This window comes from Mastigoproctus giganteus, chromosome 3 (genome assembly GCF_048544385.1).
Source record: "Mastigoproctus giganteus isolate SK-2022 chromosome 3, ASM4854438v1, whole genome shotgun sequence".
NCBI classification, from domain to species: Eukaryota; Metazoa; Arthropoda; class Arachnida; order Uropygi; family Thelyphonidae; genus Mastigoproctus; species Mastigoproctus giganteus.
The window spans coordinates 163,938,391-163,965,525 of record NC_143577.1 but is presented as its reverse complement, the minus strand read 5'-3'; the positions used below and the strand labels follow the sequence as shown (position 1 = coordinate 163,965,525).

General features: G+C 38.9%; 1 protein-coding gene across 1 annotated transcript in view; it reads right to left on the bottom strand.

The window, feature by feature from the left end:
• The window catches only part of LOC150088380 (phospholipid-transporting ATPase ABCA3-like), a 433,767-nt gene extending 416,003 nt beyond the window's left edge, over positions 1 to 17,764 (bottom strand). The window contains exon 1 of the mRNA XM_090370142.1: positions 17,725 to 17,764. Within this exon, the coding sequence (XP_090226268.1) occupies positions 17,725 to 17,764 (40 nt within the window). The remainder of the gene's footprint in view (positions 1 to 17,724) is intronic.
• Between the last annotated feature and the right edge of the window lie 9,371 nt (positions 17,765 to 27,135).

Sequence of the window (27,135 nt, the reverse complement as noted above, 5' to 3'; positions counted from 1 at the left end):
ACAATCTGAACAAAATTTTATCAATGTGCAGTAATTAGAAATTATTTCTATTTAATTTGGGATCTTTCAAAAATAAATACCAGTTGCTACACTCTGATGTGAGGGTCCAACATGATTTGTTTATGCCTGTCAGGTAAGAGTGGGTATTTTTGATGATAGACAGGGGCCAATTTATGAAACTGATGTTAACTGTGTGACATCATCCTAGTATTGCATGGCAACAAAATAAGCAGTGCTTCATCTGGATGATATGGACATGGAAGAAAAACAAACATCTGCTGCTGGCAGAAAAATTCTGGCTGGACTGTCACATGGTTGTGGGTAATTATTATTACTAGCCACATAGTGCAAGGAAGCCTGAGGCCTATGCTGCACCAGCCAAAAAAAAAAATTTCCTTGTTACCCTGAGAGAGAGTCAAAAGTAGAAGGGAATCACCAAGAAAGAGAAGAATGATGATATCCAGCTCAGGACCCTGGGTGTGCCAAGCCCATACTCACCAGATGTGAGCAAACTTCGGTGGAGACAGTGGCAAACTAGCATAGCACCAAGTCTACCAGTGTGCGGGGGGGGGGGGAGAAGGTCCAAGGATTGTCAATGATATACAGCAATTTTTCCAGCATTGATAAAGGGGTGATTATCCCCTTGTATAAGGCAATGGTCAGGCCACACCTTGAGTACTGTATACAGGTCTGGAGGCCTCATTTTAAGAAGGATGTAGAGCTGTTGGAACGAGTACAGAGAAGGGCAACAAGATTAGTGAATGGAACAAAGTTTGCTCTTACAAAGGCAGGCTTAATTTTTGCAAATTACAGTGTCTGGAGACTAGGCACCTGCGAGGTGATCTAATTGAGGTATATAAAGCCTTGAATGGTTTGAGCATGCTCAATGCTGATGGGATTTTTCCTCTTGCTCAGAATAATCACCTGAGAGGGCATAAATTCAAATTGAGGAAAGACAGATGTAGGATAGATGTGCAGAAGTTTGCCTTTAGCCAGCGGGTAGTTGGTTGGTGGAACAGACTTCCATCCTTTGTTGTGAAAGTTGATAGCCTAAATAAATTTAAGGCTCAGCTGGACAGGTATTTTGAACAAATGGAGGGGTGAAATGGGAGCATTTTTTTTTTTTTTTTTTGGCGGATGCTGCATAAGCTTGCTTTCTTGCATCATATGCCCCTACTAATGATAATGCTAAAGGATCCCTAATCTTGATGTTGGCTTTGATTTGTTGTTAAAGGGCATGGGAGGAACATTCATGAATATTACACTGGGCACAGTATTTTTAATTTCTCTACTGGACAGAGGTTTTATGAAATTAATGTTTTTTTTATATTCTCTTCTGCACAGAAAACTGTCATTTTTTTTTTTTTTTTTTTTTTTTTCATTTTTATTAGCAAGCAGCCCCTAGCTAGGAACTGGCAACTCTGCTACATACATGTATATTATATACAAATAATATGATATACAGATAATATACACATTCATATGATATACGGAAATGTAAATTGTGGCACAAGAAACCATCAGATAAGTACATGGCACAATGAGCCATATGACATCATTAACTACCAGGTCAATTACACTGTTTATTTCAGCATCTTTAACTGTTACACAGAATTCATGAAAATAGTCTATAAGCCTTCTACTGTTCTTTCCTGAAGTTCAAGCAGTAGTAATCTTCTCTGGAATAATTTCTTGGAAAATTTTTGAAAAGCCTGGAAATCCTCCTCAGTCTTAATTAATTGAGATGCATCACCCTCAGTCAGGTGAGTAAGGTTGGGACTCTCAAATAAAAATTCTTTCTGAGATCCAAGTACTCAAAGACAATAATATAAAACATGACTCCATGTCTCCAGAGCCGTGCAGTGACACTGCGACCTTTCCAAAACATCGAGCTGGTTCAGCTTTGCTAAAAATGAGCCATGAATGGTTAATAAAAACATAGTTTGTAGATTAGGCACAAACCATTTTTCTGGTGGAACATCAACAACAGAGGGAAAGAATCTGCAAGTCATTTCACCTTTATGTGAGTTAGCCCATCTATGATATTCCAAAGAGTCATTAAGATATCTAAGATTCACCAGGCCTCATTCTTAGGCTCATCAACCAAATCCAATTCAAGATCATGAATAATAAAAGGAGTTCATCGCTGAATGTTGAAAGTCATTACTCTGTAAATCAGAAAGATGTCAATTGGCATTTTCCTTGTGACAATCTGTAGCATATCAGTGGAAATAATTCTACAAACTAGAGCCATTTCCAGGAGCATCATCCTCTGAATGGAATACAGTTTTATTATATATTTTTTAAGATTAACACAGTCTGTCTAAAGAAGAGAGACAGTACACTACCTCTAATACCTCATTCCTTCCTAGTAATTCTTGCTATCATGTTAACAAATTTGCAATCTTTTCAGATAGAAAATTGATATGGGTGTCAAATCTAAGACCTCTGTCAATGAGAACTCCAAGATATTTAATATTCTTAATGGACTTGAAACTTTCACAACCAATCAGCACATGGCATACCCTGGGTCCTGAGCTTGATATCATAATTCTTTTCATTTTTGGTGATTCCCTCCTACTTCTGTCTCTCTCTCTCTCTCTCTCTCTCTCTCTCTCTGGGTACTCAATTTTTTTTTGGCTGGTGCAGCATTAGCCTCAGGCTTCCTTGCACCATATGGCTAATAATAAAATAATAATAATGAGGTTCTCTATGAACAGATAGGTTCCCCTTTAGCAATAATATTTTTGTTTATTACACCAAGCATTCAGATCTTTTATCATTTCGTTAGATCGGTGTTCAATTTGTAACTATGAAGAGCCTTCAACTAAGATTACAAGGTCATCTGCATATGCAATCATATGAATATGATTATATTCCTTTCATAACCAATCCTCTATTTCTATATTATTAGCCCAAAAACAGATCCTTGAGGACAACCTGGAATAGCAGATCTAGCTACCGAAAAATATCTTTCCTTAAAATAATCTGCTATGACACTATAAAGCTGATGGGAGCATTTTGCAAGGCGAGGCATCAATAACACACTGTCCCAAGAGATATTATCAAAAGCTCCTTCAAAATCAATGAAAATGCCAAGAACACATTTTGCATTTGAATCTCTAATCAATTTAATCAAAGATTTTAAAGCATGCTCTGCACCACAGCCAGGAGTAAAGCCATACTGTTTATTTGAGAACCCCAAATTTTCTTGCATATATTGCAATATTCGCTGTGAAAGCATGCATTCATAGACCTTTCCCAAACCTGGAAGAAGCACAATTCGACGATAATAAGAGGGCTCAGTTTTAGGCTTTTCAGATAACTTCAAAGTTATCTTAAGAAGAGCATCCTTCCAAGGCGAGGGAAAAATTTGTTCAAGCAGGCATTTGTTGAAAACCAGAAGAAGATGCTGAAGGAACAGTTCAAAGAAATGCTTAATAGCTTCCCCTTCAATAAGGTCCATACCAGGACACCTGTTATTACATATTTTGTTAACAGCTGAATTAAGATCTTCCATCGAAAACAGTTCCTCTTGAATGTCGCTAACACAACCACAAAATCTAACCGATCAGTACTATCAGAATGCTCCACCTCCTCCATATGATGATGATGATGATGATGATATCCATTGACTAGGTGATCAAGTATAACATTAATATTGCCGAGCCAATCTACAGTTTCAGAGTCTCCACAACACATAGAACTTATCACATCCCCAGATGGCCTTAATTTGTGCAAACACAACTTATCTGATTTACTGTCCCATTCTATTTCTCTGTACAATTGTTCGTTATACTCATTAGAGTCATTAGGCCTTCATTAGAGTCATTATACTCATTGGAGTCATAACACACTCCTACGATCAATTTTGCTTTCCCAGTGCTTATGCACACTAAAATGACTCGACACTACACTGTCCACCCATTTTTACTGGCTGTAGTTCCTTAGATTTTGTGTTTCTTAATTAATAGCATAACCCCTCCTCCCTTCCTATCCTTCCTGTACACATTGTACTCCCCAAATTCCAAATCTGCATTCCCTACCTCAAAGCCATCAAATTTATTTACCTAACTCCTAGCATTGGTATACATGCAAGTATACATGCACCTGTTCCTATTCTTCGCTACTCTCACACACCCCATGTATTTTCTTGTTCCACGATGACTCCCAGCAGTCTCTGAAATCCCCCTCACTTTGTTTTCCAGGCTTCTACTCATTCCAATAGAAGCAGTGCAAGGATCACTATTACAAAAACACAGCGTATAAGTTTTGCACAGGACCCTAGGTCATGTGCAAAGTCATTTTTGAACAGGGCAATATGACCAGAACTGGCCCCAAAAATTTTGGGGCCAGCTCTGGTCATATTGTCAAGTTCCACAGACCACTTTCACATGTTATTATTATTATTACTATCAGCCATATGGTGCAAGAAAGCCTGAGGCTTATACTGCACCAGCCAAAAAAAAATTCCGAAAAGTAGAGAGAGAGAGAGAAGTAGAAAGGAGTCACCAAGAAAGAGAAGAATGATGACATCCAGCTCAGGACCCTGGGTGTGCCAAGCCCACTCACCAGATTATGCGAGAGGTTCCCATACTTTTATTCCTTGCACCACCCCTTTAAAATATTTCATCGGTTAATGCTCCCTCTTTCCAGAACAAGTGTTAGTGAACAAATCTGACATAAAATTTAGCTACCAGTATTCATACTTTTATAAATTATATACTTCAGTACATTTAATCTGATCAAATTTTGAAATGAAATAAAGCTTTGTACGTGTATTAGTAGGATGGTTTGTTCATGTCATCCCCCTTAAAATATTTCATAAATTTAACATCTCCCTTTCAGAACAAGGACAAATAAAATTTAGCTATGAGTATACAAACTTATGAAAATACACTTCACTACATTTTATCTCAAAGACTGAAATAAAATAGGCTTAATACCTGTATTAGTGAGATGGTTTGTTCATATATCATAAAAGCTGCACACTTCTCCCCACCCACAAAAAAATAAATTCACCCTGATGGGGTAGAGACATCTGAGATATGTGGACTTCACATTTTGAAATACTAGTCTGTGGGATCTGGGCAATTTTTTTTTAATTCAATTATTGAATATGAAGAATATTATAAGCTGGTTAAAATTTAAGGTTAGTCTTTCTAATCTGGTACCCCTTCCGATTGATCTCTGCAAGTAGCAGGATTGACATGCATAGAATGCTATGGTAAGTCTAAGATGTTATTCTACCCCCCCGCCGCTGTTTTAATATCGGAAAACGAATTCCCAATTTTAAAACAGCGGCAAGGGTGGGGGACAAACAACCTGAGACTAACAATAGCAGGCTAGGCATGTCAATCACTTTGGAGAGGGAGGGGAAGGAATTCTAGAGTCCTGGCTACCCGCCTTCACTCAGATGGTGAATTCCCATTTACAGACTAGTCATCACCTAAAAATATTCTTCCGAGAATTGTATGACCTGAGGGTTCATAAGGAAGCAACCGCGGATTTATATGCTTTTGAATGCATGCATTTGAAATTTCAGAGCTTGCAGAAATACAAGCATTTAAAATGTTTTCAGTTAATTTTTAACGGATGCATATACTTTTTAAAAATATCGCCATTTGTAAAAACGAAATAAAAGATTATTTTTTTTTTAATTAATACGCACTGCGAAAAGGAAGTAGGTTTTCCAGAAAGAATATATATTTATATATAAACAACCGACATTTTTTAATATTACCTAGGGACTACTAAATTTCCTTCTTTCCCGTGATACATTTCATTCTCAAGCGAATTAGTTGTCATGGAAGCGTGGATCAGTTAAATTGCCTATATAAAAGTCACTCTTAATTAAAAGCACAATTTCTTAACGTTTTTGAAATATAAAAACTAAGCTTGGACATGGCTTTCTGAATTGGTTATACATTTCAGAATCTATATACGGTGCCAGGAAGAGCTTGGATGACTAGATTATCCAGGTTTTTGGGACGAAATGTCCCAAAGTGTTTAAATTAACATTTAATACTAGTTTTTTTTTTTTTTTTTTTTGTAGTTGTTGGCGCATCGGCTTCTGTGGCCATAATGCACCTCCCAATGTTTTTGCAGTACTTTGATCCAAGCCCGAGGCGGGATTCTAATTCTAACCCGCGAACTTTGGGTTGCCAGTCAGGCACTTTACCAACCCAGCTAGCCCCGGTCGGCTTTAATACTAGTAATATAAGAATCGTATATTTCACCCTCGTGTGTAGCACAGTTGGTATCTTATGTTAGATGAGCGCAGCTCTTAAAGAAGGCGATACTACAGTTGGTAGTATCGCCTCGCCGTCCTCTCCACACCGGGTGGCAAAGACGTGAATTCGACTCCAGTGGATAACGAGAGGAATTATTATTATTATTAGCTATATGGTGCAAGGAAACCTAAAGCTTATGCTGCACCAGCCAAAAAAAATTTCCGAGTTACCCTAAGAGAGAGAGAAAAGTAGAAGGGAATCACCCAGAAAGAGAAGAATGATGATATTCAGCTGAGGACCCTGGGTATGCCAAGCCCATACTTACCAGATATGAGCCCCTGGGGTTATATATATATATATATATATATATATATATATATATATTTTTTTTTTTTTTTTTTTTTATGGGCCTTTTTCACAACGTGGCTGATTAGGTCGGTCTCAGGCGAAGGTAGCATGCTTTTTCCTTCGGAATCTAGGGATTTTCTTCTGACAAACAAAAAATCGACCACAGAACACACGCAATTTACAGCGTACACGGAGCAATATAGTTGTTGATGCTCAAAAAACCACAGTACTAAATCAAAAGCATATATAAATAAATTTTCTGTTTATACTCCGGGACGACCAAACGGTCAGAGGAGTTTACAAGATACACAGAATACAAGAAACAGCACCGTATTCAGTAGTCACGGGCTTGAACCCCCGGTCACTCACTCATGGCACGTGTACTCTCTCCAGGGGCTCATATCTGGTGAGTATGGGCTTAGCATACCCAGGGTCCTGAGCTGGATATCATCAATTTTCTCGTTTTTGGTGAATTCCATTTGACTCTCTCTCTCAGGGTAACTCGGGAAGTTCTTTTTCTTTTTTTTTTTCGACTGGTGCAGTATAAGCCTCAGTCTTCCTTGCACCATATAGCTAATAATAATGTTAATGATAATAATAATAATAATAATAATAATAATAAAATAATAATTTCACATCTAACACTATCAAAGTATAAAGAAGTAGTAGAATACGCAAATTTTTGACTTCGCGTTGTAGAGCAGTGGTGGCCAACCTTTTACATACCATGCGACAATTTTTTCACATACGAGTTCAGATGCGCCATACAACTCAAGCACCTTTTCTACCTTCTTACGTTCATGGTTGGGGTTGGAAAATGGAGGTGGCAGAAATTGATAGCCGTATGCTAGTGGAGGAAATAGAAGCCCTGAGACTAATTTTTTCAGAATCGTGCTTTGAAAATCCTTTAAATATTTAAAAATTTCTCGCAACTAATGAAAGAGCCACTGGATTTCCGAATTTATTCATATCGCTAAGAATATTTTTAATGATTCCAGTAACTGCAGCGTCAGGGGAAAGAAGCTTTTCCGATTAAAGTTAATTAAAACATATCTGAGGTCAACGATGCTTCAAGAGAGACTCAACAGCTTTGCAATTTTATCCATTGAAAGAGAAGAAGCAAGGAATTTAAATTTTGAGAAAGTTCTGAAAGATTTTGCCGATAAAAGAGCAATAAAAATATCCTTCTGATTAGTTTATATTATCAAAATGTCTGGTCAATTGTTATACATTGTAATATAAAAAAAAAAATAAAGAATTATTAATAGTTTTAGTTTTTCATTATTTCAAAATATTGAGGGGTTAATATTGAATTTTTCAAGGAGTCCCGCCAGCATGCTCCAATCGGGCCCCGCGTTTGCTAAGACAGGCACTGCACGGCGGTTATACCCAGGTTTACTAATAATCAATCGTGAAGGTACAAGCAGGGGACTTGTCACAGAACGACCGGACTTCGCCGAAATTCGGTCGATTTAACTCAAGTATCACCTGAATATCAGTTCCACCAACGTTTTAGACTCCCAGGTAGCAATCCCTTGCTTGTCATATTTCTGTGGCCAGCCTCAGAAATATGACAAGAAATAGGACCAAGTATGTAGGGTAAGAGTGATTTGATAAGGCTAAATTTCATCGTTATTGCTGAAAGACTTAATTAATTGATTACACAGCGACGAATGAAAAAATTACCATTTTGTAATAGAGAAGAAAACACAACTAATCTTATGTTAGATGAGCGCAGCTCTTAAAGAAATATAATCATACTGAGTCACATAAGAGCCAAACTTTGAAAATGAACAAAAGGTGCTAACATTTGAAATCGAATAGGCAAATTACCATTATAAAACCAGATAAAGGCTGCAAAACATATACCCGTTATCTTCTGTTGATCTGCTCGATCTTTATTTTCCATTTGAATCCATGAACAGGAGACAAAAAACTGTTAGATTCAAAATGGACCTAACTGGGAAATCGCCACTTCTAGATGTCTTGGTGGCGGCAGAACAAAAAAAGTCTATCATTACCAGGTGTATATATATATATATATGAAAAAAAGATAAACTCTGGATGTTACATTAATTTTACTTCGAACACCCAAGGAGTATTAAAAAGAGCATCATGATAACGCTAACTTGCAGTACAGAAAGTGCCTACGACCACCAAAAAACCTGAATGTTTAAACACATCTGCTGAAGCCTTAATAAAAATGCATTTACACGATAAAATTAAAGATTGGATGATAAATAAAAATACAGAAACTGTATTATAAATATGATAAATAAAAATACAAAAATACAGATAAATAAAAATACATAACAGAATATAAATTTAAACTAAAAAATCGGCTTTTTATTTCGTGTCTTTCTTTTCTTTTTTTTTTTTTTTTTTTTTCCTCTTTTTTTTTTTTTTTATTTTATTCGGGTATTAAAATCGATATACTTTACATATACAAGAGAACTGATCGTTAGGATGTAGGGTGTACTGGGTATCTGTTATTTACCAAACAAAAGTCAGTCGCTTGGATTATCGTACTTCTCTTATTTTCAGGACATTTAAATCAGTGAAAGTAGTATTGCATATGACAGAGGAACTGACAAATGTTCCAGAACATGATGATGCTGTTAACAAAAGATAATAATCTTGGTGTAATAGTGTAAAAATTTGCAATTATCACTGAATGGAAATAATCAGCGAAGTAAGAGGGTTTTTTTTTTTTTAATTAAAGTCGTAATTAAGATTCAGAAATATTTAATGGCAGTAACATCATTTAATGCACCGACAATGTTCCCATTGCCATCATCCTAGGACCGTTGAGGGAACGAGAGAGATTTATGACGATTGTTTAATATATTTAATTCATAAGTTCTTATATCTAGAGTTAGTTTCTATTTAAGTTGAGTTAATGTCAACCGCTTAAAGCCTTAAAAAAATTATACAGTAGTCTTCCCCGGTGAAACTACCTGAACCTGAAGATATTTATGAATCCTGAGCACTATTGGTTACGTAAGTGACTAACAGTCTTCAGGATCCAAAACTTAAAGGTGAAGAAAGCATTAAAAAAGGAATATAAAGTTTACCTACTCGTAACGTAAGATTACAACCATTAAATTGGTGCAAACACAGAATCCACACATACACAATTACAATGATAGTAAAATTTACAGTAATATATTAATTCTTAAAACTGAAATAAAGTATTTGAATCTTTGTGTTTATTTGTCTTCATAAAGTAGGATATTTTCTGCAGATCATTCTTCGAAAATTACTTTGTGAAATTCAATCCGGCTTACACTTTGGAAGACAATATTCGCATTACATTTTTCAGTGATCTGAGAATTTAAATGTGACATCTAATGTGACCACGGTCAAAATGAGGACGTGTTAAGGGATCACATTACAGAAAGTGTTCACTCCCGCTTCCCTCCCTGCCTGGCAAAAGACTGTTTCTCCACTGAAGTACTAGTATCAGAGGTAAGTGGTAAAAGTCATATTCCTTCTTATGTTGTACAAAACTGTTCGGAAACTTACAGCGATCTCTTTCTTTAACAGACAAATGCATTCCTTAATAGGGCCGCGCATAGCGAAAATTCGTTAAGATAACGTCCTTGATCAAGTGGCCAAATTGGGCCTGACGTAACCGAGTGGTCAGGTTCGAGAGTGTATAGCACGCGTTCTTTGAATGGACCGGCGTTCAAGCCCGTGACTTTTAAATACGATAAATATTTGTATTGACGATTTATTGTAAACTCTTACTGACTTGGTTGTCGTGCTGGAGTATAAACAGAAAAAGAAATTTATTTAAAATTTTTCAAATTACGAGGGTACATTTGTACGCGTTTGAGCTTATCGTTGTTCAAGTTGCGTGACTGCTAAATACCTTGTATTCTCTTTATTTTATGAATTCCTCTGACATTATGTGCTTATCTAGGATATGAACAGAAAAAAATTAATAATTTATTTAAATTATGTAAAAAAAAGTGTTAGGTTGGGATTCAGGCCAGAATTTCATAGTGACATAATGTATATATATATATATACTTTTAAAATGTGCACCTGTTGTGCCTTTTTCACAATTCCCAGTGTGTGTGTGGGCGCGCGCTGGCGCTTTTCATCCAAAAAAATAGACAAATCGACCTAGAATACATGCAATTTATAGACATATATACACGGTAGATAAAGTAATTCTTGGTGGCCCTAATCTGCAGTTATTATTATTATTTATTCTTAACTTTAAGACTTGTGCAAGGACACAGAAAGGCTACAGTTAATCAAATAACAACTGGTATGCAGTGGTAGAGGCTTTTGAGAAGATACAACTCGTCGTACCTTGTCATGGAGCAGCAGTGCGTAGCACATGCTTCTTGATTAGACCGGGGTTCGAGCCCGTGACCACCAAATACGGAGGATGCGGAAAGGTCAGGGAATGACCACCGCATATCCCGGAGCAATATGGCCTTAGTTGCTAATGCTCCTAAAAACCAAATAACAAACAACAAACAACCTTGTCATGGATGGAGTATCACAACCAACAACAGAACCAGGTTCCACTCCTGCAAAAAACAAAAAAGGGTTACAGTGGGCTCAGAGAAAACAGCACTGGACAGTGAATGATGGTAAAAACGTTGCCTGGCCTGACCAATCCCAGTTCCAACTTTTTCACAATGAAGGGAGTGAAAGAGTAGGAACCACGAATACGGAGAAAACAGAGTGAGTTGATACTTGGCAGGATGGGTCTGTGACAGAGGTTCCCAAACTTTCTCGGTTCACGGGGTCCTTAGTGTCTCAGTAATTTTTTAACGGCGCCCCTAGGCCAAAAGAAATACCTAACAGTTCCGGTTATTATATAATTAGATCCAAACAACTTAATAAGTAATGTTGAAACTGTGAACTACCTCGAGCTAGTAGTTCGCATGGTGTCCCACAGATATCGCGTATCGCTGTTTCCCTCCATAATTTTAAAACATCCTGCGACGCCCATGTGAGATCGCTGCGGCGACCTGAGGCGCCGCGGCGCACAGTTTGGAAACCGCTAGTCTATGGATTCATCCTGCCAGGTGTCAAAAATTCAAGCCATTGGTGACAGTGTAATAATGTGAAGCGTGTTTTCCTGGTGAATACTGGACCCTTTGATACTAGTCCTTGAGGTTGTCACAGACATTCTCTCAGTTATGTCAGACAAGCTGTACTTGCTACCTGGGAGTCTAAAACGCTAATAGAACTGATATTCGGGTGACATTCAAGTCAAGTGGACCCAATTTCGGCGAAGTCCAGAGGGTCTATGAGAGTCAAATCTTCTGCTTGCACCTTCACAATGGTGGGGCTGTTAGTAATCCTGGATATAACCTCCACACACACACACAAGCACAATGTGGGTGACCACCCAGGTCACCCACCCGTATGTGTAGATGGCCAGTACTTTTCATGGGCTAACCTTATAAGTGGGATTCTACAGGAGTTTTGTTGTGGGCTCCTTACTGATTTACAAATTACACTAATGGAGATATAGTGCAAGGGGTTGAGGTGTGGCGCCCACCTCACATGGAGGAATGCCGATCCTCTGTGTTACAAGACAATAATAGGTGGTAGATGACTCTCATCAAACGGTGCAATACCACCACTTTGCTTATTGGAGGCTTGAACTGGTGGAACCCGTGTTTAGTCTCTAGAGCTAAGTTCCGGTCAACCCTTCCCCATCTCTTCCATCATGCAGTATGATTGACTTTTGAGGTTAGGATGAACTTCATGGCGAGATCCAATCTTCCTTATATTTCGAGGGTACAGCTCTAAAACGGTGTTCGCAGGCCGGCCGCTAGTTAGTACACCGAACCGAACTATTAGTGACTCTTTAGGAATCTTCCGGATCAGCTAGTGCATAATCATCCTCCCTCTACTCTGCCAGATAGTGACTACAGGGAGTCCGAGTAGTGTGTATGCGGGGGACATTGTCGAGGCCACGTTATGTCATAGATCTGGGTATATCATGTGTACGCCATATCCAAAAAATTTCATACAGCATGTCCCCCCACACTTTTTCTTACTATTGAATACATCATGAATTGTCAAACTAATAGAGTAAGCTTATCTACGAAAAGATCTAAACTTCGCAAGAACTTCCTAGTTCATTTCACAAATATACGTGGTCTCAATTCTAATCTGAACGATGCCCATTTCCACTTGTAGTCCGCCAAACCCAATGTACGTTTTCTGACAGAATCTCAGTTATCGGTTGATTCAACTACTATTCATCTCAGTTGCCCAAATTATTCGCTGAAATATGATTCCTTTCCCCTCAAATGTGGTACTTGTGCATATGCCCGTTCCGATATTCGCTGTCAGAGACATGGTAATTTGGAATCTCCTCTTTTCGATCTTCTCTGGCTTAGAATCTCTCTACCTCATTGTGTCAAATTCAGCTGTTGTCTCTACCGTTCTCCAAACTCCACTAATCACTTGGAGCTCTTTGACTTCCTTTCTTTTCAACTTGACTTTCTCCAGTCCAACTTTCCTAACAGTGAGGTAAATTTCCTTGGCGATTTTAATGTTAATGACTCCAGCTGGCTTCCGTTTTCCAGTCACACCGACCCAGCTGGTCGAGGTGCTGAGGCTTTGGCAATTACTAATGACCTTTCACAGATTGTTCATTTAACTACAAGAATACTGGACAATCCTAACCATACAGCCAACACGCTTGACCTTTTTCTCACACACAACCTTTCTAAGTACACGGTCGAAGTAAGTGGTCCTTTAGGCACCTCAGATCACAATTTGGTGATTGTTTCTTTGCCAATGGTGCCTTTATCTCATGGCTATTCCCAACCTGCTGTTGTTTGGCATTGCAAGACTGCGGAATTTCTTTTCTTCTTTTCCTTGGTGGGATTACTGTTTCAAAACTTCTGATGTCAACATTTGCTCAGATCGTGTCAGTGAAATTATTCTTGTACTAATGGAATCCTTTATTCCACACTCCACTTTAAAATCTCGTCCTTTTTCTCAATCTTGATTTCCCAATAAATGTGCTAAGATTGTTCAAGAGAAGAACGTTGAATATCGTAATTGGCTTGTTTCCAATTCTTCAGTTTCATTTTCTAAATAGACCAAAGTTCGCAACAATAGTAAAACAGTTATTAATCAGTCCAAACTAGATTTTGAACAGGCTAACAGTAGAAAACTTGCTTCTTGGCCGCAACTTTTGCCCGTCTCTGCTCCCACCTCTGTCAAAACCAGATGGTTCTGTTGTCACTTCAGCCAAGGATAAAGCTGACCTGCTTACATCCCATTTTTCTTCCAACTCATGTATTAATGATCTTGGTAAAACACCTCCCACCATTCCCAACACGCTCCATTCAATGCCACATGTGGTCTTCCGTCAAAAGGATGTCAGAAGGATTGTGACGAATCTTGATGCTAAGAAAGCCCCAGGTCCTGGTGGTACTTCTCCACTTGTTCTCAAAACCCGTGCATCTGAACTTACTACTGTTCTTTGCTGCGTTTTTTCACTTTCTTATTCCAAAGGTGTTTTTCCTTCTGCTTGGAAATTTGCTCATATCCAGGCAGTTCCTAAAAAGGGTTACAAATCCCTCCCATCCAATTATCGTTCCATTGCAATTACTTCTACTCTTTCTAAAGTAATGGAAAAATCAATTAGCCACCAACTCTTAAACTACCCAAAAACCTTCCGTCTGATCAACGATCGCCAGTATGGATTCGTCAATGTCGATCGACTCGTGATATTCTGGCTTATGTTACCCATTTATGGACAAATCCAATGGAAAAGTTCAGTGAAACACAGTCAAGTCACAGTGAAACACAAAATTACAGTCTACAGTTGCTCTTGACGTCTCAAAGGCTTTCGATCGTGTTTGGCATAAAGGTCTTCTAAACAAGTTTCCATCTTACGGTTTGCCAACTGTTTTTTGTAATTGGTTGTCCAGTTTTCTCTCTGATCGCTCACTGAGAGTGATTGTAAATGACTCTCTGTCTTCTAACTTCTCCACTAATGCTGGTGTCTCCCCAGTGTTCAGTTCTTTCCCCCTCCTTCCATTGACTGGAAATCCTATCCATAGTTTTGCCGATGATAGCACATTGCATTCCACTTTCCATTTCGAAAAACCTTGCCCTGCTCAATAAGCTTCAACTTCTCGAATATCCGCTACCATTTCATTAAATGCCGATCTCCAGGTAATTCTCCAGTGCGTCAATGACAGCTTAGTTGATTTCAATTCTTCTAAAACTCAGTCTTGTCTTATATCTCGCAAAAAGGATTCTTCTGCTCCTATGCTTATCCTTGATGACACTCCGATTTCAAGGCAAAATGATATATCTCTTTTGGGGATTACCTTGACTTCTAATCTCTCTTGGCACAAACACATTACAAATACTGTTTACGCTGCATCTAAAAATCTTGGTTTTCTCTTTCGCTCTCAGTGTTACTTTTCTTCCAAACAGCTGTTCACTTTTTAGAAATCGCAAATCCGCTCTACCATGGAATATTGTTCCCACATCTGGGGAGGCCGGCAGTTAGGTTAATTAGTGACTCCTGTCTAACAGTCTCTCTTCACTGGCTGTCTCATAGACGTACTGTTTCTACTTCATCCTTTTCTACATATACTTCCATGGACACTGTTCTTCTGAACTTGCTTCTATAATTCCCGCTCTCTCTCTTTCAAAACAGTCCGAACACGTACCGCCACCAGCCAACATCCATTTACTGTCGAACTTCAAATTCACAGAACCAACTTTTCATTTTCCTCGTTTATTCATTCAACTTCCGTTTTCTGGAACAACCTTCCTTCATACGTATTTCCTGAAAATTACAGTCTACAGAAGTTCAAGTCTAATGTCAACAAATATCTTCTTTCGTCTTCTCAACCTCCAACTCAAGAACAGTACTAAGTACTATAGGTTCTAATATCTCTCGTGTTTGGGGTTTCCATAAAAAAAAAAAAAAATAGTGGATTAACATTCAAATGCTCCAAATTATTTGGCAATTGTTTCCAAGTAGGCGCATCCCTTCTTGGCTTCAATGTATAAATGTACTAGTGTATCGACTTGTGAATGGGTTCTTCCAATAGGACAATGTGCCATGTCACAAGGCCATAATTGTGCAGAACTGGTTTCAGAAATATAAGAGAGTGAATTCAGCCTACTGTATTGTCCCCAGTCCTCATATTTAATCCATTTGAACATATGTGGGGATGAAGGGGTATGATCTCTTCCGAGCTCTTCCGAGCAGAAATCCGCAGCTATTAAATTTGTAACAAGCGAGAAGCAATTGAGTCAATGGATCAGCATCCCTATAGCATGCTTTCTAACTTGAATCTGGGGGCTGTTCTGAGGGCTAAAAGGAATCTGGTTACGATGAAATACGTCTACCTAATAAAGTGGACACTTAGTATAGATAGGAATAGGTATTATACCTTTATTGCATTCAGTAATTATAAGGGTATGATAATACCATTACTTTTTTAAAGGGAACATCATTTCTGATTGATCTAGTTAGACAATATGAAGTTTTTTTTAATCACTTTAAAAGAACTGAAAGAAACCATAATTTGACATGTGTTTAAATTTCATTAAACTTTTGTTACAGTTGCACTTGAATACTTGTTGTATAAAGTACGGAAATGTGCTATAGTTACTATTATTATTCATAAAGGGATAAAGGGACAGAAAAATTAAAGTAGAGCGCGCTAAAGTATTTGTAGATGGCAAATACTCTTTATGGGCTAACCTTATAAGTGGGATTCTACAGGAGTTTTGTTGTGGGCTCCTTACTGATTTACAAATTACACTAATGGAGTTATAGTGCAAGTGCAACCTCAAATACCGCACTTCGTTAAAACGCGGTTTGGGATATAAGGAGAGTGTGATCATGTCCCCCAAGAGGAAAGCTGCAATTTATGAAAATACGCAAAACACAAATTCTGGTTCCATTTTCGTCGATAACTGGCGGAATCTTTAAAATCCTCTTTGTTCGAGGCTGTAATTATCCGATCTTAGACCGGTAGGTGTAGGGTTTTCAATCAGCCTATGAATACACCTCTACAGATGAAATATGTCTATACTTTTGCGGACAATGAATATAATCATCGTCTCCACATTCAGCAGGCCTTCATGGGTGGCACAGTTGGTAGAATGGCCGTCCCCCCACACCGGGTGGAAAAGACTCTAGTATGAATTGTGTCCATGATGCGAGGAATTTTTATGGGCTTTTTTTTGCACAATGTGGCTGAGTTAGTCTGCCTCAGGCGAGGGTTGCATGGATTTATTTCTCAGAAGCTTCGATTTTGCGTCCAGGAAACAGGAAAATCAACCAGAGAATACATGCAATTTACAGAAACAAAGATACTGACGCCTCATAGCCTTTTTACTTTGGTGTCTCACATATACTCACACAAGTTGCGGTTATGAGTGCACGCCTGGGGCCGTTAATAATTTTTTTTCTTTAATCGACAATGGCTAAACAAACTAGTATCCCATAGAGGGGGGGGGGGAACCGATGACTGCTCGGTAGGCCACAGTGTGGAACAATTCTCTTCTGTGATATATTCACTCAATTTGACAATAGGCGCCTCCGTAGCCAGGTGGGAAGGAGCAGCAGTGCATAGCACACGCTTCTTGATTAGACCGGGGTTCGAGCCCGTCACCACCAAATACGGAGGATGCGGAAAGGTCAGGGAATGACCACCGCATATCCCGGAGCAATATGGCCTTAGTTGCTAATGCTCCTAAAAACCAAATAACATAACAACATCAATTTGACAATTAAATTTTTATAAACAAGACACGAGTATCTTTCAAAAGTAAACATTTTCCACGTGACATAATTTGCAAGCTATGAAATCACATTTAGACTCGCAAAAAGCCTCCAAAATGCATCATCTAACGAACAATTTGTACAGGAAGAACTGACATGACAGAAGGGAACTAAAGAATTCTGGTGAGGACTGGATTAATCGAAAATGTGCAAATGTCTCTCCAATTCACAATGCCTATTCACAATATAAATATTTAACTACGTGTTGCCATATGTGACACGGTTGCCCAGTGCCTTGGAAAAACGAACTACGGACTTTGGAGAGAGAGAGAGAGAGAGAGAGACCATGTTATTTTTGTTCATTAAAATACTACAATTAAATGTGCTTACACAAGTAGAGGCTATTGGCAATATAAAACATATTATCCATATTGCCTATAAAAATCTGCATTCAATTACACGCAATATTTAAAGTCGGCCTCACATCCTTACGAAACAATTTTTTTTTTTTTTTTTTGTTTAAGTTTAAAAAAATGATTTAAGGGTATTGCATATTTCAGATCTTGGTTTTAAACAACACAAGAATGAGAGCTGACGTACTTATATTCTACGTAGTCCTCCATGTTTTAGGTAAGTAATTTATTTTACTGGATTTCTTGTCTTTTCTCTTACACCTCCTCAAGGTACAGAATGATATATTAATAAGTTGTTTTATGATAAAAGAAAAAAAAAAAAAATTCTACAGCATCTGTTAATTTTGCGTACAATGGAATGCCAGTAGAAGGAAAATTTCAAACTGTGGCGGTTCATCTGATGACTACCAACTTAGGTAGAGTTCGCATTATTAATTTTAATAATATATAGTATGAATCAGAGCTGTAATGCTCAATATGTTCTACGTTGATATTAATATTTGTAAAATAATAAGAGGAGTTTACCTCAATATGGAACACTTTCGTATGATACTCTCCAGAAATTAAAACGAAAAAATCGAAAAACTTACATCAGAGTAAAAAATAATTATAAAACCAATTTAACACAATTAAAATCAATTTAACACAATTAAAAATATTAAAAAGAATCTAACGAAAATCGTTTTGAACATTTTCGTTAGATTATTTTTAATAGCGTTAAATTTCTTTTTAATTGTGTTAAATTGGTTTTTAATTATTTTTTAGTCTAATGTAAGTTTTTCGATTTTTTCGTTTTAATTTCTGGAGAGTATCATACGGATGTGTTCTACGTACTATATTGAGGTAAACTCTTATTATTTTACAAATAATTTTAATAGTAAAAATTAAATAAATTTTATTTTTATTATTAAAATATGAGTTCTGATATGATGGTTGGAAGATTGAAATTTGACCTAACCTCTTTACAATTTAGTTGACTTTTCATTAAAACTGTGTGTGTATTACTGCATAATAAAATCCAATGAAACAATAGTCATTCGATTATTATAGCAATCTGTGTTAGTATAAAATGGCTTTTTCATATATTTTTTTCATTGGAACAAGCAGTTGTTATTTTCTTCTCTTGAGATAAGTAGGAAAGAGCCTGAATTCATCCAAACACTGTTTGAATGGTGCAAATCATCCAAGGAAGGTCAGGAACGCGCGAAGGAGGACGAAACCCACACAGTAAGGCTAGCGACTAAAAAACAATGTAATGACAACTGCACGGTTAATAAACTCATGCAGTATAACAGCGAGCGAGTCATCATTCAAATTTACAGCAAAGAGGGTTATCACTGATTTCCACTGAAATTCACTCGCTGTTATATTCGAATATAACTCAATCAATTAAGCGAAAAATATTTCACTTAATTTCTTGAGTTATAATCGAATGCAGTTATTTTAAAAGCTTCAGCTGATGTACGAATGTGTCAATTATCAAGTTTGATTTGGTAATTAACACATTCGTACTAATTATTTGAGCGTGTAGTGTTGCTTTAGTCGATGGACCAAATTTGCTATTGGTCACTATGGTGATCGCCCTCCAGAGCATCTTCCTCTTCTGGTTTATTTATTTTGAAATAAATTAAACCAGGGCGCACTGGCCCAGGCTGCAGTATGTTAATTGTCATTGTTAATAGTGTGATTATAGCGGGATTAAAAATCGCACAGTAGTAGTAGATGCACGTGATGCAAGAAAGCAAGCTTATTTAGCATCAGCAAAAATAAAAATAAGATAACATTTCACATATTCATTCCCTCTAAAAGTTTGTCCATTCCTCCTTGAATTTATTTAAGCTATCAACTTCCACAACACCGGATGTAAGTTTTTTCCAGCAATCAATTGCCCGTTGGATAAAGGCAATTTTCCGCACATCTATTCTACAACTGTTTTCCCTCAAACTGAATTTATGACCCCTCAGGTTCGTAATCTGAGCAAGATGAATAATCCCATCAGAATTGTGCCTACTCAACCCATTCAAGGCCTTATACACCTCAATCAGATCACCTCGCAGGCGTGTGTCTCCAGACGCTGCAATCTACGGAACTTAAGCCTTTCTTGGTAAGAAGATATCTTCGTCCCCCTCACCAACCGTGTAGCCAATCTCTGTACTCGCTCAAGCAATTCTATATCCTTCCTAAAATGAGGCCTCCAGACCTGTACGCAGTACTTAAGGCATGGCCTGACCATTGCCGTATACAAAGCGATAATCACTTCCTTTTCCCTACCAGCAAAATTCCTTTATATCATTGAGAACACCCATGCCCTGCTCTGAACATCTCTGAAAACATCATATCTGACTGCACAATTACTCCCAGGTCTTTTTCATTTTCTACCACCCTAAGTGTAGTACCACACAGTTGGTACGTTTCTCTGGGGTTACTTCTAGCCATATGCAGTACTTTGCATTTGTCAATGTTAAACTTCATTTTCCACTTCTCAGCCCATCTACCGAACGTTTCTAGATCCTATGCAGTAGCACACTGCCAAAACTGTTATTAGCAACCCTACCAACCTTAGAATTATCTGCAAACTGGATGACTCCACTAATAACATTAGTGGAGTCGTCCAGTCTTCTCTGTTTTCTTCCACTCAACCACCCTTTTATCCATTTTAGCAATTTACCCTTAATACCACACTGCTCCAATTTGTACAATAATCTTTCATGTGAAACAGTGTCAAAAGCTTTCCTAAAATCCAAATAAATATCAAAATTATTTTTTGTATCCAGTTCCTTTGTAACCACATCATAGTATCCAATCAAATTTGTCAGACAAGACTTCCCCTTAACAAACCCATGCTGTGTCTGAATTATTACTGCAGTCTTGTCCAGATGATCCTGAATGCTTCTTTAACCAGTGACTGCATTATTTTCCCCGGAACTGAAGTTAAACTAACTGGTCTGTAATTACATATGCACCATAGATCCTTCTTTGTGAATTCTGGATACATTTGCACATCTCCAGTTCGTGGTTACTTCTCCTGCGTCCAAGGATGTTCTTATAATTATGGCTAAGGTATTGCTTACTTCTTTTTGACACCGTCTTTAATACAACTAGATAGATCCCATCCATCCTAGGTGCCTTTTTTATATTTAACTTCAACAATTTCTCCTCCACTTTGCTCCCTGTTATTATTACATCATTAAGGCCAATCTGATTTGTCCCCTTCCTTCTAGAGTTTGTATAACTAATAGTTTGCATAGCTATCAACTTCCACAACAACTGATGGAAGTCTGTTCCATCAATCAACTACCCGCTGGATAAAGGCAAACTCCCGCACATCTATTGTACAACTGTCTTTCCTCAATTTGAGTCTATATTCCCTCAGGTTCTTAATCTGAGCAAGCGGAAGTATCCCGTCAGCATTGAGCATGCTCAAACCATTCAAGGCTTTATACACCTAGATCAGATCACCTCGCAAGTGCTTAGTCTCCAGCTGCTGCAACTTGCAGAACTTAAGCCTTTCTTCGTAAGCGCACCCCTTTGTTGTTCCTCTCACCAATCTTGTTGCCTTCTCTGTACTCGTTCCAGCAACTCCATATCCATCCTAAAATGAGGCTTCCAGACCTGTATACTGTACTCAAGGTGTGGCCTGACCATTGTCTTATACAAAGGAACAATCACATCCTTGTCTCTGCTTGCAAAATTCCTATATGTCATTGACAAAACTTCATGACCTGCTCTGGCAGCCAGTCTGCACTGCTCAGAGAACTTCATACTGCACAATTACCCCCAGGTCTTTTTCATTCTTCACCTCTCTGAGGGTAGTAGTACCACACAGTTAGTACGTTTCTCTTGGGTTACTGCTACCCATATGGAGTACTTTGCGTTTGTCAATGTAAATTTCAGTTGTCAGCCCATCTGCCTAACTTTTCTAGAGCCTGTTGCAGTAGCATACTGTCTTTACTGTCATCAACAAACCTGGCAAACCATTGTATCATCTGCAAACTTGGACATTAGCCTATATATACCTTCATCAATATTATTGATAAATACACAAAACAACAATGGGCCCAGCACAGAACCCTGGGGACTCCGCTAATAATATTAGTCCACGTAGAGCAGTGTTCATTTATTACCACTCTCTGCCGTCCCTCACTCAACCATCCCTTTATCGATTGCAGTAACTTGCCTTTAATGCCATACCGCTCCGATTTGTACAGTAGTCTTCCATGTGCAACAGTATCAAAAGCTTTCTTGAAATCCAAGTATATGATATCAAAAATTTTTTTTTGCGTCCTGTTCCCATTTATATAACCTGGTTATTAGACCCGGGCGAGGATGCTGTGATGAAATCTTTGCCATTCGTCAGCTGATGGAGGAGAGGATCCGGTGTGGACAGCGAACCGTCATTGCTTTCATTGACTTTAAGTCTGCTTTCGACTGTGTCCACCGGCCTGGCTTATGGAAACTACTAGAGGTTGAACATGTACCTCGAAAAGTCATCACACTCCTCCAAACTGCATACAACGGTTTAACCAGCCAGGTGCGCATCCAGAACGATTTATCTGAGGAATTTACCATCCAAACTGGAGTCCGCCAAGGGGATGTAGCCTCCCCGTTGCTTTTCAACATCGTGGTCGACGCCATTATGAGGCAAGCATTCAGAAACAGACAGGGCATACAATATGACAAGGATCACTATGTGACTGACCTGATGTTTGCTGATGATAGTGCTATCCTTGCCGGTAACGACGCTGAAGCCACGGACATCCTCTACGACATTGCCCGCATTGCCCGGCCATACGGTTTGAAGATCAATGCTGGTAAGACAAAGGCCCTGACAACAGATGGGTCGCAAGCCACCATCTATCTCGAAGGCGTCCAGATCGAGCAAGTGCAGGACTTTAAATACCTTGGGTCGCTGGTCCAGGAGAAGAAAGTTGCATCCACCATGGAAATCCACAGCAGAATTGGACAGGCGGCCACTGCGTTCGCCTCGCTCAAATGGTGTCTGTGGAAGAGGACCAACATTTCCACAAAGACTAAAATCCGACTCTTCCGGACTTTGATCCTGCCCATTCTTCTTTACGGATCGGAAACATGGATTTGTCTCAAGTTAGATTTGAACAAACTTGAGGTATTCCAAATGCGATGCCTGCGGCAGATCTTGGGCATCTCTCTTCGCGACCGCATCACTAATGATACCATCCGCGCCAGATGCCAACAGCAACCAACCATTGCCGACCAAATCCAGAAGCGAAGGCTCAGATGGTTTGGCCACGTATGTAGAATGGGCACGAACAGAATACCATCCACACTCCTTTGGAGACAACGACCCACCCAATGGAGCATCCAACGGACCGCGCCTAGGAAAACGTGGGCCAAGCAAGTGGAAGATGACTTGAAGAGCCGACGTCTCGACCTTAACCAGGCCAGGACTGAAGCCATGGATCGTAAGGTATGAAAGAACATCACAGAGCAAGTCCGAAACCCTGCGGCACCTACAGCAGCATACTGGTTGCGTGGCCAAACGCCTCCCCCAGCTGCCAGCTAAGGACCAAAGAAGAAGAGAAGAAGAAGAAAGAACCTGGTACCCCAGTACCGCATTTATATGTATCCCATATATTTTGCTTCTCTGCCACGAGTCTCATTAGTTCATCTGACATCCGTTTAGGTCTAAACCATGAAGAGTATTTCTTTATCAGTATGAAAAGCCTAGCAGCCTCCAAGATTAAGTCCTTGAATGCTTCCCATTTAGAATTTGATGTTGATAACATCATCAGTTGGTCCCACTGTATAGAATTTAAAAACTGTCTAAGACCACTGTTGTCACCTTTACGAAAGCAAAAACCTTTCCCTTTACCCCTGGTGACAGTAATATCTTTAAGTAAATATCACATCAGTACATTGTGATCACTGCCACCCAGCAGTTCCTTTATCTGCAAATTCTTAATGCATGAACAATCACTGCTGATAACCAGATCAGTTAACACACACAATAAAATAAAATTACAGCCACTTCATGATTCAATTGTTCCACCCTTCTGAAATTAACCTTGTCGATGCAGATATCAGGGTTCAACGAAGGCATCGAGACCAAGGCATATGCCTCCGGTGGAATCTTTGCATCCCCCGCAAGAAGTAAAAAATTCAATCGTGCAAATTCATATAAAACAGTTCTTTGGATAGAAGGGGGAAAACACACTTCAGAATAGCTGCCTCGGACGTAAAATGAACTTATTTCCGCGGTGGTCATTTAGACTGCGTTTTTTACCACTTCATTGAGAAATTGAAATGCAAAAGACACTGATCCCAAGAAACGATAAAGAACCATCAGATCTTAAAGAATCTGAATTTGGAACTAAAAGCAGCTATAGTAAAACCTACAGTGCTTCCACGAGACGTAGAGGGCTACATGCCAGGCATTTTTACGGAAGAGCTGCGGATTACAAGCTTTTTTAAAACAAAAACAGATGTGCACCGAACATTTGTTATTAATAGAAACCAGTCCTGTGGAGAGACGAATCGTGCTAACGCTCTACAAGTCTGATGGATGTACTTCGGTATGGAGGATGCCTGGTGACTACTATCTGGGTGTGTTGTCTCATTTGTGAAGTTCGGGTGGAAGAGGTGTTATAATTTTGGGACGTTTCTCGTTTTATGGAGTAAATTCACTGGCTACGTTCTACACTGATGTCAGGCCGCCATACATTGTGCAAATTTTATGGAAGATGTTGTTGCACCTTCCAACACGACAACGCTAAATGTCCCAGAGCGAGGAATAAATGAACGTGAAGTTTGAAAAGAATATGAGTAACATCGAAACATCAGGGGCCAGCACACAGAGCCCGAATTGAACCCAACGGAGCATCTTCCGGGTGAACTGGAACGCAAAATTAGGCTAATATGGCTTTCTTCATTAATGCAGTTCACGAATACTGTAAAGGAGCAAAGCATAATACCATCAGCTTTCTACCAGAAATTAGAAAATCTTTCACGATCCATTGAAGCAGCCATTACAGCCAAAACGAGTCAACGTATTATTAAGTTCTTTGAATAAACATCTTCTGTTCATAATTACAAGTATTCTATGACTTTTGGTATAATGGTGGTGTACTTCCAAACGTTTACAGTTCCTCTCTTGAAGATATGCAGTTTCTTCCATGTTATACATTTTACTTATCCAAACCATAATATATCTTCTGTGGAAAATTGGACGAATGTGATGTTCGTGAAATCAGCATTACATTGCTCCAATGCAGTTTCGGGTCTCGAGTCCAATTCACCCAACAATACGACATTAATTTGAAAGTGTCTGCATTTGAGAGTGGTTGAATTTGAAAGTGGTTGAATTTGAAAGTGTCTGCAATTCTGCCCAGACACGATAGGAGGAAGTATATGATGAGAGCCTTGTCGATCAATTCGGCCCTAGAAAGACTGTGCAAGGCTCAAGGGGTAGAATTTTTTTCAGCCTGGACTGTACTTGTTAACAGGAGAGATTGCTTCTACAGGGATGGGATACACTTAAATAGAAAGGGTGCAAGAATATTTGCTGATGCTATCGAGGCAGTGTTAGGTGGGTCGGAAAACTGCTAGCTTGGGGGGAGACAAAGACCAATAGATTGACAGTAGCCACTGGCAGAGGTGAAAGAGATTCTTGCACTGCTTCTATTAGAATGAGCAGAAGCCTGAAAAACAAGATGCATGATATTTCAGAGACTGCTGGGAGCCATTGCGGTACAAGTAAACACATGGGTTGTGTTAGGGTAGCTAAGAATAGAAACAGGTGCAGGTATACTTGCGTGTACACCAATGCTAGGAGTTTAGTAAATAAATTTGATGAATTTGAGGTATTGTTCAAAACATCGAATTCAGATATTGTTGGGATATCAGAGACGTGGTGTCACACAGATATAAGGGATGCAGAACTGCAATTTGGGGAGTACAACGTCTACAGAAAGGATAGACAGGATAGGAAGGGGGGGGGGGTTATGCTATTAGTTAAGAAACACATAAAAACCAAGGAAGTGAAGCCAGTCGACATCGCTGGACAGTGCAGGGTTGAGTCAGTTTGGTGTGACATAAGCATTGGGAGATCAAAATTGAGAGTAGGAATGTGCTATAGGCCTAATGACTCTGATGAGTATAATAAGAAACTGTACAGGGAAATAGAGTGGACCAGTAAATCAGAGAGTCTTATAATGGGAGATTTTAATTTCCCAGATATTGACTGGAATTTGGGGGCTGGTCACTCACACACTAGCATAGCTTTTGTGGATTTATTGGATGATTGTTTTCTACATCAGCATGTTCGGGAGGCAACTAGAGGGAGTAATACTCTTGATTTGATTATCAGCAGTGATTCTTCATGCATTAAGAATCTGCAGATAAATGAACCACTAGGTGGCAGTGATCACAGTGTGCTGAAGTGGGATTTACTCAAAGAGGTAACTACCATTAGGGGTAAAGGGAAGGGTTATTGCTTTCGTAAAGGCGACTACGATGGACTGAGACAGTATTTAAATTCTATACAGTGGGACCAACTGATGATGTTACCAACAGCAAATTCAAAATGGGAAGCATTCAAAGAATTAATCTTGGAAGCTACTAGGCTTTACATACCAACTAAGAAATATTGTTCAAGGTTTAGGCCAAAATGGATGTCAGATGAACTAATGAGGCATATGGCAGAGAAGAAAAATGCATGGGATACTTACAAATTAACACATGACACAGAAGCCTATGATAGATACAAGTTGATATGCAACCAAGTTACAAAGGAGGTTAGGCAGGCGAAGGCAGATTATGAGAAATCCTTGGCAAGGGATGCAAAGAAAAACAGCAAAGAGTTCTTTACTTAAGTAAACTCTAGAAGGAAGGGGATGAATCAGATTGGTCCACTTGAGATCGATGGGTCAACTGTTGATGACCCTGCTCAGGTAGCTAACAAACTAAATGAATATTTTGCATCGACATTCACACATGAGGAGTTATTCAGCGAGGGGAATGCCAGAGGTGTATTCAACTAGAATCTTGAAATAACTGGGAGTAAAGTGGAGGAGAAACTGTTGAAGATAAACACAAGAAAGGCACCCGGGGTGGATGGGATCTATCCAGTTATATTAAAGGAGGCAGCAAAGGAAGTAAGCAAACCCTTAGCCATAATTATGAGAGCTTCCTTGGACTCAGGGGAGGTACCCATAGACTGGAAATGTGCAAATGTGACCCCAATTCACAAAGGAGGATCAAAGGCTGACACAAGTAATTATAGACATGTGAGCTTAACTTCTGTTCCAGGAAAATTAATGGAGGCACTGGTTAAAGAAGCACTGCAGGATCATCTAGACAAGAATTCAGTTATAGCTCGGACACAGCAACGTTTTGTTAAGGGGAAGTCTTG